Source organism: Leptinotarsa decemlineata, unplaced genomic scaffold (genome assembly GCF_025532065.1).
Source record: "Leptinotarsa decemlineata unplaced genomic scaffold, Ldec_3_MD MMD2_tig00001019_RagTag_RagTag, whole genome shotgun sequence".
Taxonomy (NCBI): domain Eukaryota; kingdom Metazoa; phylum Arthropoda; class Insecta; order Coleoptera; family Chrysomelidae; genus Leptinotarsa; species Leptinotarsa decemlineata.
In genome coordinates, this window is record NW_027412557.1 from 3,607,829 (window position 1) to 3,624,871 (window position 17,043).

Sequence of the window (17,043 nt, forward strand, 5' to 3'; positions counted from 1 at the left end):
ATTGTTAACTAGTGACAGCTCCATCACGTGAGCAAGCCCCAGGTGGCGAAGAAACATCTAATATGCCGATACTCTAACAAGAACAAACCGTGATTGAAGACTGTATCGAGGAGAGATACATACATACTAGGAAATAAATATTTCGAAATAAAATGTCGAAATATTCATCTCTTCCAACTACCTACACCGTAAGTTCTGGTTAGGTTCCAGTGCAGGATCTTTCCTCAACTGATGAGAGGTAATAGGTACCTCGAAACCGGTCTACTCGAACAATTACAGCATGCTCCTGCTGCCGGAAAAACAAGAAACATCTACGTCACTGACCTCTGTGAGGACAGACATAGATGTCTGTCGGATATAAATCAATATCCAGCATGGTATTAGCCGGGGAAGTAGTTGTTTTACGGCAGGCATTTACCGGAACCTACGGTGTAGGTAGTTAGAAGAGATTAATATTTCGGTATTTTTTTTTCGAAACAGTACGAACACCATTATTGTTGTTGATTTTTAATCCACTTCATGCACAGCACACAAAATTTTTGTCTTGATCAAAATTAATGCATGTTGAATTTTCTTCAATATTCAACGTGCATTTGCATATAATTGGATTTTCGATGTTTTTATTATCTCGGGCAGATCAACAATAAATATAGCGAACATGAGTGGGCTAAGAATGCTACCTTGAGAAACTCCAGATGATGTTACTCCGAAATAGAATCCTCATATATCAAAACTCTGTGTAATCTTTGGTATAAATGGTCTGTTGACTAAGACAAAGCTGTATCATTTACTCCAAAATAATCTATCTTCACTAAAAGCAAATCGAAATTCACTAAATGTGCAATGTAATTCATCCCAGGCAGAGGGTATAACTTTCAATAGGGTAGCATTGCTACTATACTTTTCCTAAATCCTGGTTTGATTGTAGGTAGCAATTCATGTTCATTCCAAGTTATTAAAAGTAGTTGGGTGAGATATTTTAAGTAATGGTAATGCATCTACGGATTCTTAGATACGAAGTAACACTCCTTGCCTTAAAAAAACAGCTGTAAATTTTGACGTTTGTAATTTTAGAGAAAGTTAAAATGAAGATCATCTAATTCATTATTTCTGAAGTTGTTAATTAAATCTGTATCTACACTGAAATTTCCTGCAATATTTATAAAATAATCATTGATTCCTTGTGCCTTCGTCGATTCTTCAAGAAATATTTTTTGTTCGTTTTGTACAAATACCCCATTCTTTCAAATTATCAATTTGAAGTTTGATTGAACACCTTCAAATTTCTTTGTACAGTACATACAAAACGATGACACAAGTCTCGCACATCGCACTGAACATTTTCGAGTGAAGTTATTATTCCTAAAGAGCTGGTAGCTATTACAATCATTACGAATTGGTACACTGATCCTATATGTACTGATCAAGTAATCAATATGCATGGTCTGAGACACAAAATCCCCAAAGCCAAGACTGAACACCACAAAAAGACGACAAGCAGAGTAAAACGAGTTCTTCATGTAATTATAATCCCATCCACATCTGCTCAACGTCGCATATCGGACATTATAAATCACTACCATGGATACGCAATAATCGGATAATTGGTGCCCCCGTTGCGATTTTATAATTTATTCAGCTGTCAAGGGCCTCTTTTCTCGGCCACTTTATTTCATGAGGCAATTTTTCTTTATTTCTTAATGGCACGAATAGACAACAACATAAACAGTGAACATTTGTTGCAATAGTTTAACATATGTTTGTTGACATTTCTTTATGCTATAATCCGTGATATCTGTTTTTGAATTACTGAAAAAGGTTTTCACATGTATAAATTCTAATGCAATGCAAATGAAGGGCGAAACAATATTTATTCGATTCCATATCTTCAGATCTGTTGAACAAATATTTTCTAAAAAATAAGATCTCCATTTGACAATCCTATTTCAATCAGGTGTTTTATAAAAAGGAGAATACTGTCTCTTCATTGAGGTTTTTCCGTGTTTCTTTCCGCTACAGATTAAATCCATTTGGAAAAACTTTCTCAGGAAGTTTATTATACATAATCACAGTTCTCTAAATGAAACAGTTCTTCAACAGTGAAGTTCGAGGTGTACTGAGTTGAACCTCAAAACGATGAGCAGCCACAGTTCATCGCGTATTTTTGTACCGCTCTATATGAAATCAAATGTGAGAAGTCACTTGACCACTTTCCGTGAAAGTATCTATAGAGGAGAAACAAATCTCCAACCTTTCTTCGATGTTATAGACTATCAAGGTTGCTAGCGGTGTTTGCGTCTCCAATCAGGCGGATGGCTCTTTTCTGGATGGAATCCAGCAGCTTCAGGGTATGCTTAGGGGCGAAGCTCCATACTTGAGAACATTACTCCAATGAAGGTCTCATCTGAGCTTTATAAAGCATCACAAGTTGCTAAGGTGTGTACCGTTTTCTGGTTTGGAACCGTGTTCCAAGTTTTTGGAAAGCGCCTCTTGCAATTCCAGCGACATGATTGTGCCAAGGCATATTGGTGTCCATTATTAACCCCTAACAAGCTTATCGAAGCAGAAAGCGGAATTGTCTGACCGGACATTATTATATCCGGTTCGGAGACATTTATCTTTTTGGAGTTTGGAGCCTGGGTTTTTGTGGCATTGAATTGAACCTGGTTACTTCCACCCCAATTCGAAATTACTCCTAGATCCTCATTAAGATATGCAACCTCCTGCTGCCGGTGAAGATGTGAATCCACCGCTGATGTCCTGGAATCCAAATAGAATGACTATCCAAGGGCGCGGTCGTCAGCAATTGAATGGATTTTTGTTTTTTTCCCAATAAGTCGTTCATATACAGAAGAAAGAAAAAGAGGTTTGGAGACAATATAGATCCCTGGGGGGCACCAGCGTTGATGTTAAAAGTATTCGAGAGATATCTGTCGACAGCCACTTGCAGAAAACGTTCTTTCAGGAAGCTGAAGAGCCATACACAAAAATGATCCGACAAGCTATAGCTTCGAAGTTTGGCCAGCAAACCCTCATGCTATACACGGTTAAAGGCCTTAGAAATATCAAGCGCTACTGCTCTTGACTCTACATGTTTCTCGATTGCGTTATTCCAAATTTGGGTGACATACATTTGACATTTGGGTGATCTTTGTTTCCGAAAGCAATATTGATGATCGATTAAGATGTTGAAACTTTCCAAATATTTAAGTATATGGTGGTTTATGGCTTTCTCCATGATTTTTGATATCACTGATAGCAAAACGACTGATCTATAGTTATTTGGAAGATTTTTCATGCCCTTTTTGGGAATAGGCTGTACGCGAGCAATCTTCCTACAAGAAACAAAAACCCCTTTCTTATAAGACAGGTTGGAAAGTCAGGACCAGATGCCTTGTTAATATTGGGTTGTTTCAGAATTCGCCTGAATAGACATTGTCGAAAGGTTATTTCCTGCATTGTAGATTCTAGTGTTGGAATAGTGGGAGGTATCTTTCCCATAAAATCGATTGTGGAGTGGGACGCAAATTGTTCGCCTAGTAGATTTGCTTTTTCTTTGGCTGTTGTTGCAATTGAACCAACCGCTTGTGTTAGTAGTGGAATTGTGGGATTTGCAAATTTTTGATTAACAGCTTTAGCTACCGACCAGGAGGATCTAGACCCGTTAGGGTTGGCAAGCAGTTTATTCCTAATTCTCTGATTGTGAAGTAATTTGCTTTCATTTATCCTAATTTTGCAGCTGTTGCGAGCATTAACGAAACTAGTTTGATTTTCGGCACTGGGATTTTTATGCCACTACCGGTAGGCGAGATTTTTGGAGGCGACAGTTTGCTCGCAATTTTTGTTGAACCAAGGTTTGCCCTTAGAAGTTCGTTTAATTGAAAAAGGAATATATACAACCATGGATGAAAGAATATCTTCCGTGACTTCAGAAGCACAAATAGATGGATCTTTAGAGCTGAAACGAACATATAGCCAGGGGAAATTTCGGAAATGGTTTTGAAGATCCTTCCACTCAGAAGATTTGTAATGCCAAACTTTGCGCGGCTTAGATTGTTCCCCAACATTTATCGGCAATTCACTCAATACTGACATGAGTTTGTGATCAGAAGATCCCAATGGAGATCTTACGGGCACTGTGTAAATTTCTGGATTCGTTGTTAGATATAGATCCAGAAGACTAGCATATTCTCCATCACGGTCAGGAATCCCGGATGGCTCTTTTATATCTGAGTCCGCTGCTTTTTGTAAAAGCCTCAGCTTTGCGACCTTGTTTGTCATTGATATTTGAAAATTGGAGTCATTCGATATTGTGGACATTGGAGTCATCAAATATGGAAATTTCGGCACTGGGATGATTGATTTGCAGAAAGTCAGTGGTGTTTGCAAGTGAAGAGAATAGTGCCCTATATTGTGTAGAGCTTGGTGGTTGATAAACGCAGCATAAGAATTTGGCGATCATCAAAGTTTTGGGGTTCCAACATTTCCTCTCGTTGATAGGGGTTTGTTGAAGCACTGACTTTGGTTTCTGTGAGTAGAATATGACAACTGTTTGTATGCAGATGTTGGTGCACTGAGTTGATATTTGAATTGAGTCCTCTGATGTTGCAGAAATCGATTTTGAAGTTGCTAGTGGGCCTCTTAGTAACTGCAGTTACCATGTTATTTCCCTGTGGACTGATGTAAAGAAGACCCTGTTGACTGTCAGAAATAGTGGTTTTCGAATATCTTCTGCAGGATGATGCCCTCGAGTCAGCCCCCACCCGTAGATCGGATTGGGGAACTATTTTACCTTCGGAGTATTTCGATCCTAGGATCGCCATTATGCAATTTTTTCTTATATTCTTATCCTTGAGACCGGAAACAGCGGTACAGCAACGAAACGTTAGCCCGAAAGCATGCTCACGCTGCCTAAGCCGTTGCGATGATATCTCACCGGGCGATGCCGGGTGGGACCAGCATCTACCATTAACTTAGCAAGTAATACACACTCGTTTTCTAGGAAAGGTCCAATACCTCAAATGCTATAAAAAGATCACCTAGAAGAACTGGGATCATCTCTGTTAAACAAATATTCGTTAAGACATAGTTACTGTTCTAGTTATATAATTTCATGAAGGAAATTGCAGTTTCTTGGACTTTATAATTGTGTACAATTCAATAGACTGCAGAGAAATAAGTTATTGGAAATAAAATAAAGGTTGATTATGTCAATAATTTTGAATTATCGGTTTTGAAATAATGTTATCAACTGAAGTTGTATGAAGAAAATTACTTCAAAGTGAATATATATTGTTTAACAGCTGTCAAAAATCAATTTTCAAAGTTTTGTTGACATAATTTTTTCGAACTATTCAGTTTTTTACCGTGATTTGTGTTTGTTTTACATTATATAGTTGAAGAAAAATGTAATTTTTCCCTATGCTTCAAGTTTTCAACTTTTTTGATTGCTCATCATTTGAAAACTACTATTTTAATCACATTATCTCAGTAAAAAAATAATAATAATTCTATTAAGTGCACCTCTGTACCTACTAATAAAATTTAATATTGACCGACTCGTATGATAATAACAATCCTATCAATTGTTTCTTCATTTTATTAATTGTATTATTGTTTTTCTACAATGAATCTAAAAGTTGTTGTATGATGATACTGCTCCCCTGGATACAGGATTGAGTTTGGAAAACTTTTCTGAAACAAATAAAATTTATTTACAGAAAAACATATTTGAGAAATATCATTGGTCAAGTAGAAGAAAAGTAAGGCTGAACTCCATCAAAGAAATTAAAAAAAAATGTTAAAAACTAAATTATATTATTATAATATATTTTTCATTTCTCTTCCGATTCAAGTTATGACCTCTTACCGTCGTTCCTGTTAATTATCCGTGATATAGTCATAGCAGCTCAAATGTGAAGAATTATTATGTAATGAAAAATTAATTTTAGGTTCCAGATAACATTTTAAGACAAAACAGAAAACATATTTTCAACTTTTCATACATTTTTAGAATTAATTTCTCTAGGTGAGATTTTGAGATTTCCACATGAAAGCTTTTTCAGACTTATCGAAAAGGTACATAAAATTTAAACGTATCGAGCATATTATATAAAAATCCATAAAAACAAGCACTAAATTCTCAGGAATATTATTGCATAAAATTGAAAACATTGCTGTCAGGTTGTGATTCTATATATTTTATCACATAATTATATTAGTATGATTTCCGTTAAGTACTGCGAGAGACAGATTAAAGCAAAAACGTCACATTCATTTCTAAGAAAAAAAAAATTCGAACAGGATGGTTGGAACTTGATAGATTCAAAAATTCAGAAGAACCGCTCAGTTAGAAAGGAATGATTCCCCTCTATTGTCTCTTTTGTAACGAATAAATTGGTGATGATTGCAAAGATTTTATTTCTTTCTTCAGTTATTTGTTTTTTAAAGATTTGAGAATTCTGTGAAAACCAAATTGTTTGCAAAAAATTTAAATGCTGTGTAAAAAGTGAAGTAAAAAGTGTTTCCATTCTACACATCACAACTGTAAATAATAGATTTCTTGTAACAGCATTGAAAAATTTCAAAAAACTTCTTCAGAAAATGTGTATTTCATATACATGTTTGAAAATTTTGCGCCTATACTTCTAATATTAGATACTCCTGTATAGTTGATACATGCGTAGTATGTTTGTGAATCATGAGGTGAAATTCTCATACTGAAATGTTGTTCAATAAGTTTATCTAGAGTTTTCATCTGTCGGTATCATCACATGTTTCCGAATAGTTATATCCAGATGATGACTTGCTTAGCAAAACGCACGTCAAGAGACAATATTTAAGTTCTGGTCAGGAAGAATTCTATTCAATAGATTCCTATATTGTTGAAAATTGACTTTGAATTTATTCAAGTTGAGAAGGTATAAAAAAATTGAAAAGCATGACTCCTAGCTGTTGTTGTTTCTTCTTAAAACTTTTTTTTCGAGATCCTTGGAGATCAAGTTTTCTTTCATTTCAGTACACCACCAACTGAAATATTTTCAAAATTATTCAACTCACGTGATTTATAGAATCAGGATATTTCTGAGTTTCCAGACAAAATCCCCCATGTTTTTTAATGAAGCCGTCTTTTCCCATCAAATCGTCTCCTTCGGGAAGAAAGTTGCTGGTGTAAAACTGCACGCCAGGTTGATTGCTGTAAACTTCCATCACTCGTCCACTACCTGTATGGGCAACCCTAGCCACGAAGGCATTGCATTGTTCAGAGCCTCTTGTAATGCAGAAGTTATGGTCGAAACCAGGTGCACCTGGAACTTTGTGAATAACGTCCCCTAAAACTTTCGGGACTCGGAGATCGAAAACGGTGTTTGCTACGCTCGGGAGGTTTCCTGAAAATCAGAAAATACTATAGAATCTGGATAAATGTTGGATATAATGTAAATTCATATAATAATTTCTGTCATGAATATCAATGATAAACAAGGCTCTCCAAGGCGATCTGTTGCAAATCCAAGCATCGACATAGACCGCTGAACGAGATTTGTTCTGTCTTTCATTGCAGCTTTGATCCCATAGCCACTAGTTGAAACCAGAACCCAATAACAAAGTTTTCGTGATCCAGCACCAGGTAGCACTGTTTCGAACCGCCTTAGGTCTCATAGTGCCAGTGGTGTGTCTGTCCTTGAATAATAAGCCTAAGTAAATGCGATGCAATCTTTCCTTACGATGACACCATATATAGTATCGACATATAAGGATTCAGATCTTCATTCAAACACTATATATTTAATGCATTTGAAGCAAGAGAATGAGTTCACACACAGGTATGTATATACTATGAATACAAAACAATGTATCCATCGGAAACTGTATAATAGACAAGAACTGAAGACTCAAGCAACAAATATCAAAGATAAACGCGGTTTCCCAAAGGCTCTGATTTGAACTAGTTGCTTCGAAATGAAAACTATAGTGGAAGATAGAGGTTAAACCCCGTTCGGCAACTATTTGAAACCAGTGCCCTGAGGGAGCCATGTCCATCTTTGATATTCATGGATTGTGTTTTTTGTCGATCTGATAGATAGCGCCTCCACTAATTCGAGCTTGACCTTCAAGTGAAGATGAGTCCAGTAATGCAACACCACTGATGTAACCTGAGACGGGTCGAAACAGCGCTATATACTGTTGGATCACGAATGCTTCATTTCCGGGCTCTGGTTTCAACTATTTCAAAAGCCTCGAAACGAAAATATATTTGACATGTAAAATTTTACGACAAAGTTAAACTGAGTAGTAATTGAAGTTATTTTCCCTAAAAGTCAATCATGTGAACAAAGTACGACGGATTCTAAACCGGATAGTAGATTCAACTTGAGGTCACAGAAATTGGATAACATTAATGTAAATGCAACCAGGAATACGCTGTCTGAGCTGAAAAATATTCATCTATTTCCTCAAGTAAATTCTAAACATTATCATTTTTTTTATGGAACAGTTTCGGAAAAACTGATGATTTTCATTCGTTGTCAAGGTACTTGAAACTTAATATTTTCTTCATTTCTGGCATAGTTTCTCAGTTATTTAGCTTGTGAAAAAACAATGAACTTTTTTGTGGTACTTATTGATGTGACCAGTTTTATTCAATCAGTAATTATTATATTCATAGTCGTTTCCGAGGTTATGTTATGAGAAACATAACCTGAAACAGACGTTAACTGTGGATACAATATCTAACTTAATATCTTCGTTCGATCGCTATCGACTAACAGACAGACAAACATAAGTTTATTTTGGAACAAATCAAATAGGGGTCTAACTCATCGGTATCTTTTAGAGAGGGCACTTCATTTTGCACCTGATATAAAATTTCAAATACAGTTATTGAACTGTTTCGTCGTCGAGTGAAGGTAACTTAAAAGGTCTAATTATTTAAACTCAAATTAAATGTAGACATTTCTGAGAATAAAAGCTTTTCAGAAAATTGATGGAAGATTTTTTTATTGTGCCTTATTTGAATACTAACAATTTTCAAAAAAGCCTATTCGAATCAGAAAAGTGATTTTTATCAGAATGGAACCCTATTTCTAAATCAAACTTTTTAAATATTGGGAAATATTACTAAAATGATAGTGATTATTAAAAAGAAAATCTTTTACCTGTTGGTATGCCTTGACTGTCGACTTCTGTTATCTTATCAGCATTCAGAGATACGATGTGTTTATATAATTCTGCCGAACCTTTCCCATTACCAGCGAGGTTAAAATAAGAATGATTCGTCAAATTGACCGGACAGGGTTTCGTCGTGGTAGCTTTGTAATCTATGAGAAAATCATTTTCAGCAGTTAACTGGAAACTAACAGTCGCAAGAATATCCCCTGGATATCCTTCTTCCATATCGTCTGCATGGTAACTCAAATAGAGTGTTGTTCCCTTCACATATGATTCCCAGATAACCTTGTCGAAACCTTTGATACCTCCGTGAAGGTGATTGGGGCCATTATTCGTTGCTAGACTGTACGCTACACCTTCCACTGTCATTTTACCATCCTTTATCCTGTTAGCTACTCTCCCTATTGTTGCTCCAAAGAACCGGTTTGCTGGACTCAAGTAGCCGTCAATGTTTTTGAAACCAATAGCTATATCTTCAATGACACCGTTTTTGTCTGGGATTTTAATCGACGTTATGTAACCTCCATACGTTATCACTTGAATACTCACTTTGTTGATGTTCGTCCAGGTATATCTTTTGATAGTTTTTTGTTGTCCTTTGTCATCTTCAATGTGCCCAAATTCGTCTTCTACGAGTGATACGTTCATGGTTTGTATGCGTGTTATCCCAACGATGTGATGGAAGTAACTGGTTTACGAAAGTGAACATCAGATCATTTTATCTCAGCGTTGAGCGATATAATGAATTCAAAACAGGCTTATCTATATTAATTGGCAATTCAGTTATTATATAATGCACTGGAGATTATCAATTGTATTGAATATAATGGGTGCGTGATTTTTGTTTTGGTGTTGGGAAAGTGTTTTCAATGGATTCAATAGGTTCCAGTACGAACTATCAAAACATATTTTTGTATATAGTTTTCTCAAGTCCATTCAAAGTAAGGTCAGTTTATGTTAACACACTGAAAGTTCTAATGTCTTTGTTCACAAAAAAGGCTTTGAACATTAGGACACTTTATGTTTTTGAAGTGTTGATGAGGTGTAATGGTCATTGAAGCTATTCCCTACCTAAAATTTTGAATTATATTATTCCATAGGAACTTCTTAAAAAGCTACAATCGAATTCTATATTCAGTTTTGAGAGAATAACTGAGAAAAAGAATCTAGAATGAAGTGTCAACTTCCAGTGGCCAAGTAAATAAAGTTGAAAATTAATTGGAAAAAGTTAGTCATTGGAAAAAATGAACGAACTATTGAATAAACTGAAAGACCAACTGGAGCATATTCACAGCAAGCATTTCTCGTTGGAGGAGGTCGAAGGAGGTCTTGCCCACAGCAGTAAGATCAACTCAAGAAAAATCATCTAGCTTCCAGTTATTGATAGAGAGTTATCATGGGCCATGAGAATTTGAGGCAGTAGCCAACGCCAATTGGTGTTCAGAAGATTCTGAGAGGTCAAGCAATAACACATACTATTCCAGAGAGCAGCCAAAACGGCTATCAAAGGATTTGACAAGCGTGAATTTGGATCAATTGAAAACACTTTTCTCTCAACAGAATAAAAATGTTGTCTACGAGCGTTTCGCTAACCATGCTAGGGTTATGAGGAGAAGACTGAGTCTTAGTTATCTCCTGATAATGCTTACTCGGTTAGCGAAATGCACGTCAACAAACAGTTTTTTTGTTCTGACGAGGAAAAAGTGGTTTAAATAAATTATAAAATTGTACAACTTCTGAGCCTACCAACACAAACATAACTTTATTTCTAATTACTCTGCTACATTTTTCGTCTCTATTTCTTACACACTCCTTCCTTCAATTTTTTTAAGAAAGGTTGTTCCAATATCTTTGTATTTCAATAATGCAATTTTTATTGAAGAAATGATCATTAAGGAAATTGTCTTTCATTTCTCAACGGAGATTATAATCTCCGTCTACGAAAATAAATTCGGAAATTGTATGATAGGGGTTCCTACCTCTTGAATTTACCATTCTATTGAAGAATAATGATCTCCCTATATATGGTGGTGCTACATTTTCAAATAAATGATTGATAGTTATATTTGAAATATTATCCAAGTTTAGGGTAGGTTCGCTTTTGTTTGCCAAGAATTTGAGATATCAATTGACTTATTGTTAGTGGAATTCAATGTAGAAATCGAAGACCACCCAACATTCAGGATACGAAAGTTTTTCAATAGGATTTATGATATATTTACAGGTACAATCTAGTGGGAGATTTTTTCAACCAAAGTTCCTGTCATGCGTATAATCTATATTCAACTGAAAGGATTGTATACGAAACTTTTCCATTCCTAGGGAAGATGAAAACAACAATAGTAAATTTTCCATCTTTATTTAATTTCATCTTAATCAACAAAGAACTTGTATATTACGCTATGGTGGTATTTTTGTCCAGGATACAACACAGCTGGAGGAAAGTTTTTCTGTAAAAATAAAAGAATAAATATCGAAAATCGTAATAGTAAAGTAATTATGAAATATTAATATTGTATGTATTGAGTTTGCCGAAGACAGAGCTTGCTCTACTAAGTTATTTTTGCAAAGGAGGCATGTTATCGCGAGTCGCTCATGGAAAATGACTCCATCCGCCTACTGAGAGCCTATGTTCAAGAGATGAGTCACTGAATGAATCGTATGGGCTATAACCGACTATTGGTCATTTTGACGTGGAGAGAATATTCGCGAGTTTTGGAACGCTGCATATATTGACGGGTATTTTACAGAGGAGGACGATTTAGTTTAGTATTGTTACCAAGCGATATTGATAAGTAAAACAACTTAATTAATTTTATACGTAGTGATATTAAATTAAGGTTACTTTTGGGTAATTAAATGAAGTTGATTTTTCACGTATTATTTATTAAAGATGGGCAACACAATTATTTGAAAAACCTTTCAGACATTCTAGTTCTCCAGTGATGAAATGTGATGAATGGAAAACTTTCAACGGAAGGAGAAAAACTGAAAATTCTTGGCCATATTTGGGGAAAATATGCAAAAATGAGATAAGGTGAACTGGGGTAACAGCGACCCAAAATTCGTGGATTTTATATGTCAACTACTGTGAAAAGTTCATTTTTTCTCTAATGACTGCGAAATCATAGATATAGTACCAAGAAAGCCTTCAGATTGACTTTATTTGATTGTAGCTCTTGAAAACGAACGTTTTCTGAGTTGGTGCCTACAGTAGGCTCTGGACGTGCTTGATAAACAGCTGAGCTGGTACCTGCAGTAGGTTGTGACAGAGCCTGATCACTAGCAGAGCTAATGCTAATGCTTGTAGTTGGCTCTGGAAGTGTCTGATTCTGCTGATTTGATCCATGGTCAGCATGTTTTGATGAATTCAGTGATTGCAATTTCAGTAGTGAAATTGGGTCATATTTTTCCTTCGGGATAATATTATCGTTGAATGGATAGATTCCTCCTTTCTTGAATCCATTACAAATGATTTCAATTTCAGTTTCAAGCCATAATTTTCCTACTATATTGGAAAATTAACTTTTTGGGAGTTTTTTTCCAATATGTTGTCTCTGCCACTTTGCTAGAGCTTGGTCCCAATACGTTTTCAACAGTTTAAAAACCGAAAGGTCCAACGGTTGTAGGAGGTAGCTTGAATGGGGTGGCAACTTGATTATTTCAACTTGTTCTTTTTTGGCCAGTTCTAGGACATTGAGACTGAGTAGTGTGGCCGTCGAATATTAGTAAAATGGGCCTCCCGTCACCAATTTGCTTCAAGAATACCTGTTCGGACTACATCCAACATCGGATACACATCGGACTACATCCAACCGTTATCTTTGCAAGTATAAGAGGTTTTTGCGAAACCAGAACCTTCCGGTGCCTGCCATTGTTACCACATGTTTTTTGCTTTGAATATCATGAGAAGAGGGGCTTTACCTCCTGCTGCATTACAAGCCAACAGGACAGATATGTTATCTCTGCCTGATGAACTTGTTATTGTTGTAGATGGTAGCCCCACAAGCTTTGTCTTCGATGGGTCTATGCAGAAAGATCATTCACATGAGTAGAACTCATGTGAACGATATCTGATTTTTATTCCACAACGAATGTTCGAAATACAAACTGAGTAGAGAAAAGTATCTTCTGTATAATTCAGTGTTTATATAGAAGTATTTGTTTTGAGAGATTTTTTTTTCTTTCGTGTAATTCAATATTTATATGAAAGTAGCTGTTTCAGGAGGACTTTCTTTCAGTTTGTGTCTGAAAGTTACTTCTTTGCATGATCTACACATCCATGTATAGAGTTACTCATTTTCAAATTGATTACTTCCTTCCTTTCTTTGGAAGATTCCCTCATCCTTTTTTCGTATCAAGATGGAGTAGTAGAAAGCCAAAAACTTTCTTTCCCAAAAATTAATCACTCCTAAAAATATAACCCCTGCAATTCATATAACATTATATAATGCACTCACATGATTAATTGCATCGGGCCAATTCTGAGTTTCGAAACAGAAAGCACCATGTTTGTAGTAATTTCCGTCTTTGCCAACCAATGTTTCTAACTTGGATTTGTCTCCCTTGAAGTTCTTTGGATCTTCCGGAATACTGTTGGAACAGTAAAACTGAACACCTGGTTGATTGCTATATATCTCCAATGCTCTCCCGGTTGGAGGATGAACGGCTCTAGCTATAAAAGTGATTTCTTGCTTGGATCCTTTGTTTATGCAGAAGTTATGGTCGTAGCCGTCGTAGCCGGGAATTTTATGGATGACGTCTCCTAGAACTCTGGGAATTCTCAGATCAAAAATTGTTTCAGCGACGGGGAGGAGTTTTCCTGAAAAATATCAATTTTTCAAAGAAAGAAATAAAAATCCTCTGTCAGCAGTCTCCAATAAGAACAGGAAATAATTATTATTTGAAATAGTAAATGTGAAGTTATCTGATAAACATCAAGGAACATATTTGAAAGTATTTCCATCATTATTAAGAATCAATTAGTTTTATTATTTTAACTTGATAATTCCAAGTTATTTATTGAATATCATTTAATGATTGACATTTTTTGAATTTGGAACTTCTGGCGTGACATGAATTCCTCTCCAGAACTGAAATGTTGATTGGTCAACAGGAGATGAATTAGCCTTATTCATCTCCTGAAGATGCTAACTTGGTTAGCGAAACGCGCGTCGAGAGACAGCGTTTTTGTTCTGGTAAGGGAAAAGTATTTTCAATAGATAACTACTCATCTACCTTCATTCAAAAGCCCATCCCTGGCTACCATTGTTGCCAACATAAACCATTTGAAAACCCCTTCATAGATCTGAGCATATGCCAAGAAATGTTAAGAAATGAAAAACTTTGTGAAAATGTATTTTTGTGTGTTTGTGTATTTCTGTTGTGTATTTCTGTAATAACGCCAATTCCGTTTCAAAAGGTTCAGCTTTATTTAACCGGTTTGATAACGTAACAAAAAACATTCGAAAATACACTTTCCATTTTTCCCGAGTTTTTCGCGATCAATCTGAAAAAAATCTGATTTCTGGTAGACCTGTAAAAATGCGTTAAATATATCTCAAATTTTTCTGAAACGGTAGATACATGAAAATCTAACGATTAAATGAACTCTCAAGTTTCTCTTCACTCTTCTTTATCTTTTTCAATTTCACCTATAGAAAAAGCTTGGTCATCTCATTTTTCTAAAAACAAGTTAGGGCATTTATTTTTATGAAAATTTTTCATGGGGTATAACAAAAACTGACAACCTGAAATAAAAATTTTGCACTTATGAAAACTTTCTGATATTGTGGCACATACATGTATGATACTTGTGGCTTCAATACTGAGTATTATTGAGTGACCACTCAAAAATTAAAAAACGACAATGAGTCAGAAACTATTGATTTCGGTTTGTTCAACTGGATCGTCATTTCCGAATACAGGAAGGATTTTCATCTCATATTTCTGTGATATGAGGAGTTAAAAAAACTTCCTGACAAAGTGACACGATTCTCTCAGTTGCTTGACTAGATGACATTATAGACTTGACAGAAGTTTATCCAAGAATACCGACGAAGAGCCAAACTAGCCGGCTCGTGGGTGTCAGTGGCAGTGGGCACTTGAACATCACCTCCAGAAAAAATAACTACCTATGTCATCATTATATTATATTACTCCGTGAGGTAAGTGTGTGGTTTTGTTTTATTGTTACGTTATTCTAGTACCCCTTCATTTGATATTTAGTTGGCTGCATTTTTAGAGAATCAAAAGCTTGTACTAAGTTATCAAAATGATTTTAGAAGTAATAAATCCACCACCATAGCAATTTCAGAAGAATATTTATGTTGTACTGAATTGGAAAGAAAACCCGATAAACCTAGACTTTGACCTCAGTAGGGCACTTGACACAGTTGATCATACAACCAAGGACAATCAAGGATTTATCTTGGGTCCGGTTTTATTCAAAATAAATAGTTTATGTATGCTGATGACACTAACATAGTGGTCTCAGAAACTGACACATGGGATGTAGTAGTAAGGACAAATGTCAGCAAATGGATTTTATAAATGGTGTCTTCATAATGAAGTATCATTAAATGTATTCAAAATATGAACAATGATGTTAACTATTTGATAAAATTCAACAATAAAAGCATTGAACAACTGACTTCTATTGAATTTCTTGAAATTATTTTGGAGCATAAGATGACATGGGAGGAACACATCGATGCTCGTTCGAAATGCAAGCACTTTGTGCTTTCTAATTAGGCAGCTACAAAGAACAGTATCTTTGGAAGAATTGAAACTGGCCTATTATGTACTTGTCGAAACCCTAACAAAATATGGGGTAATTTAGCACATATCATTGAAAACTTTTTATACAGAAGAAAATTGTAAGGTCCATGGTAGGAACTCAGCTTTTCACAACTACAAATTCTTACACTGCCTTCACTTTATGTGATGCAAATTACTATAAATATAAAGAAACAAGTGGCTTTAATGTTATCAAATAGCTCCATTCACAAATACTCAACGAGGAACTGAAAATTTACATCATCCCTTCTCCAGACTAGCGATTGGGCAGAACTGTCATATTTATCAATGCATTGTTTTAATAGTTTTAAGGAATTATTTGGTGCAAGTCACGAATTGTCAAATCTAAATTACTTCAGGAATGCTCTTCATAAATACGAGAGAAAAAGTAGTTTTATTCTTTGGATTTTTTTTCACTTTTTGGATATTATTGAATATGTAATATGTAAAATAAGTAATACAAATTATGAAATTATAAAACAACAAAACAAAAATTAATTGGCGCTGCATTGGACTGCATGGATTCCAGTGTTTTTTCAGCTGCCGGAAAACCCGGAAAAACTTGCAGCACCACATCATTTGGAGATCTTGATCTGCCAATGTCCTCTCTTTCATAGAACAAAATGTAGGGTGTCTCCAGAGGCTTCAATAAACTCAAGATATCGCGATACCAATGCGTAATAATAACCAGATTCAACGCCACAACCAGAGTGAACAATGACTGTATGAAAATTATAATAGTGGTCTGCTAGAATGAAGTGTTCTTTGAACATTCGTAAAAGTTTGGTGCTTCCGTCAGAGGTTGAGTCATGTTTGAAGATAATCAGTGTTATGCTATGTATTATATTATCATTAATGTGTTGTTGTCCTAATGTTCTTTGATTGTATACATATTTCCTTTCATTAATGAACAGATGGTAGTTATTTCAATACATATTATTTCATTTTTGTATTTTTGTAGCTTTTTATGTTCTTTAACATACAATAGTTCTTTCACTTACAACCAGATAATCGTGCTTCCTATATATATTTATTTTTTCTGTAATGCTATAGCTTATGGGTTGTGAATAAATTTAA

The 17,043-nt window shown here is 35.3% G+C and overlaps 3 protein-coding genes across 5 annotated transcripts in view; 1 reads left to right on the forward strand and 2 right to left on the reverse strand.

Annotated features, from left to right (window-relative positions):
- The window catches only part of fng (fringe), a 199,343-nt gene that overhangs the window by 80,069 nt on the left and 102,231 nt on the right, over nucleotides 1-17,043 (forward strand). The gene's annotated exons all lie outside the window — the stretch shown is intronic.
- On the reverse strand, nucleotides 5,584-9,903 carry LOC111504166 (galactose mutarotase). Its single transcript, XM_023158667.2, has 3 exons — nucleotides 9,156-9,903; nucleotides 7,060-7,388; nucleotides 5,584-5,694 (listed from the first exon to the last, which is right to left on the reverse strand). Exons 1-3 carry the CDS (start codon nucleotides 9,814-9,816, stop codon nucleotides 5,611-5,613), a joined length of 1,074 nt encoding a protein of 357 aa, XP_023014435.2. The 5' UTR covers nucleotides 9,817-9,903; the 3' UTR covers nucleotides 5,584-5,610.
- Nucleotides 11,512-17,043, reverse strand: part of LOC111504165 (galactose mutarotase) — a 135,848-nt gene continuing 130,316 nt past the window's right edge. For both annotated transcript variants that reach the window (XM_074175351.1, XM_023158665.2), the window contains exons 4-5: nucleotides 13,629-13,990; nucleotides 11,512-11,618 (exon numbers count right to left, since the gene is read on the reverse strand). In XM_074175351.1, coding sequence (XP_074031452.1) covers nucleotides 11,541-11,618; nucleotides 13,629-13,990 — 440 coding nt within the window. In that variant the 3' untranslated portion in view covers nucleotides 11,512-11,540. The remainder of the gene's footprint in view (nucleotides 11,619-13,628; nucleotides 13,991-17,043) is intronic.

Bases quoted from the DNA above. Each gene is read 5' to 3' on its own strand.
- LOC111504166 (XM_023158667.2), bottom strand. From the start codon at position 9,816: ATGAACGTATCACTCGTAGAAGACGAATTTGGGCACATTGAAGATGAC. The intron at 7,389-9,155 runs GTAAAAGATTTT...TCTGATTTTCAG, and splicing joins CAGTCAAGGCATACCAACAG to GAAACCTCCCGAGCGTAGCA. The intron at 5,695-7,059 runs GTGAGTTGAATA...TATTTGTTTCAG, and splicing joins ATCCTGATTCTATAAATCAC to AAAAGTTTTCCAAACTCAAT.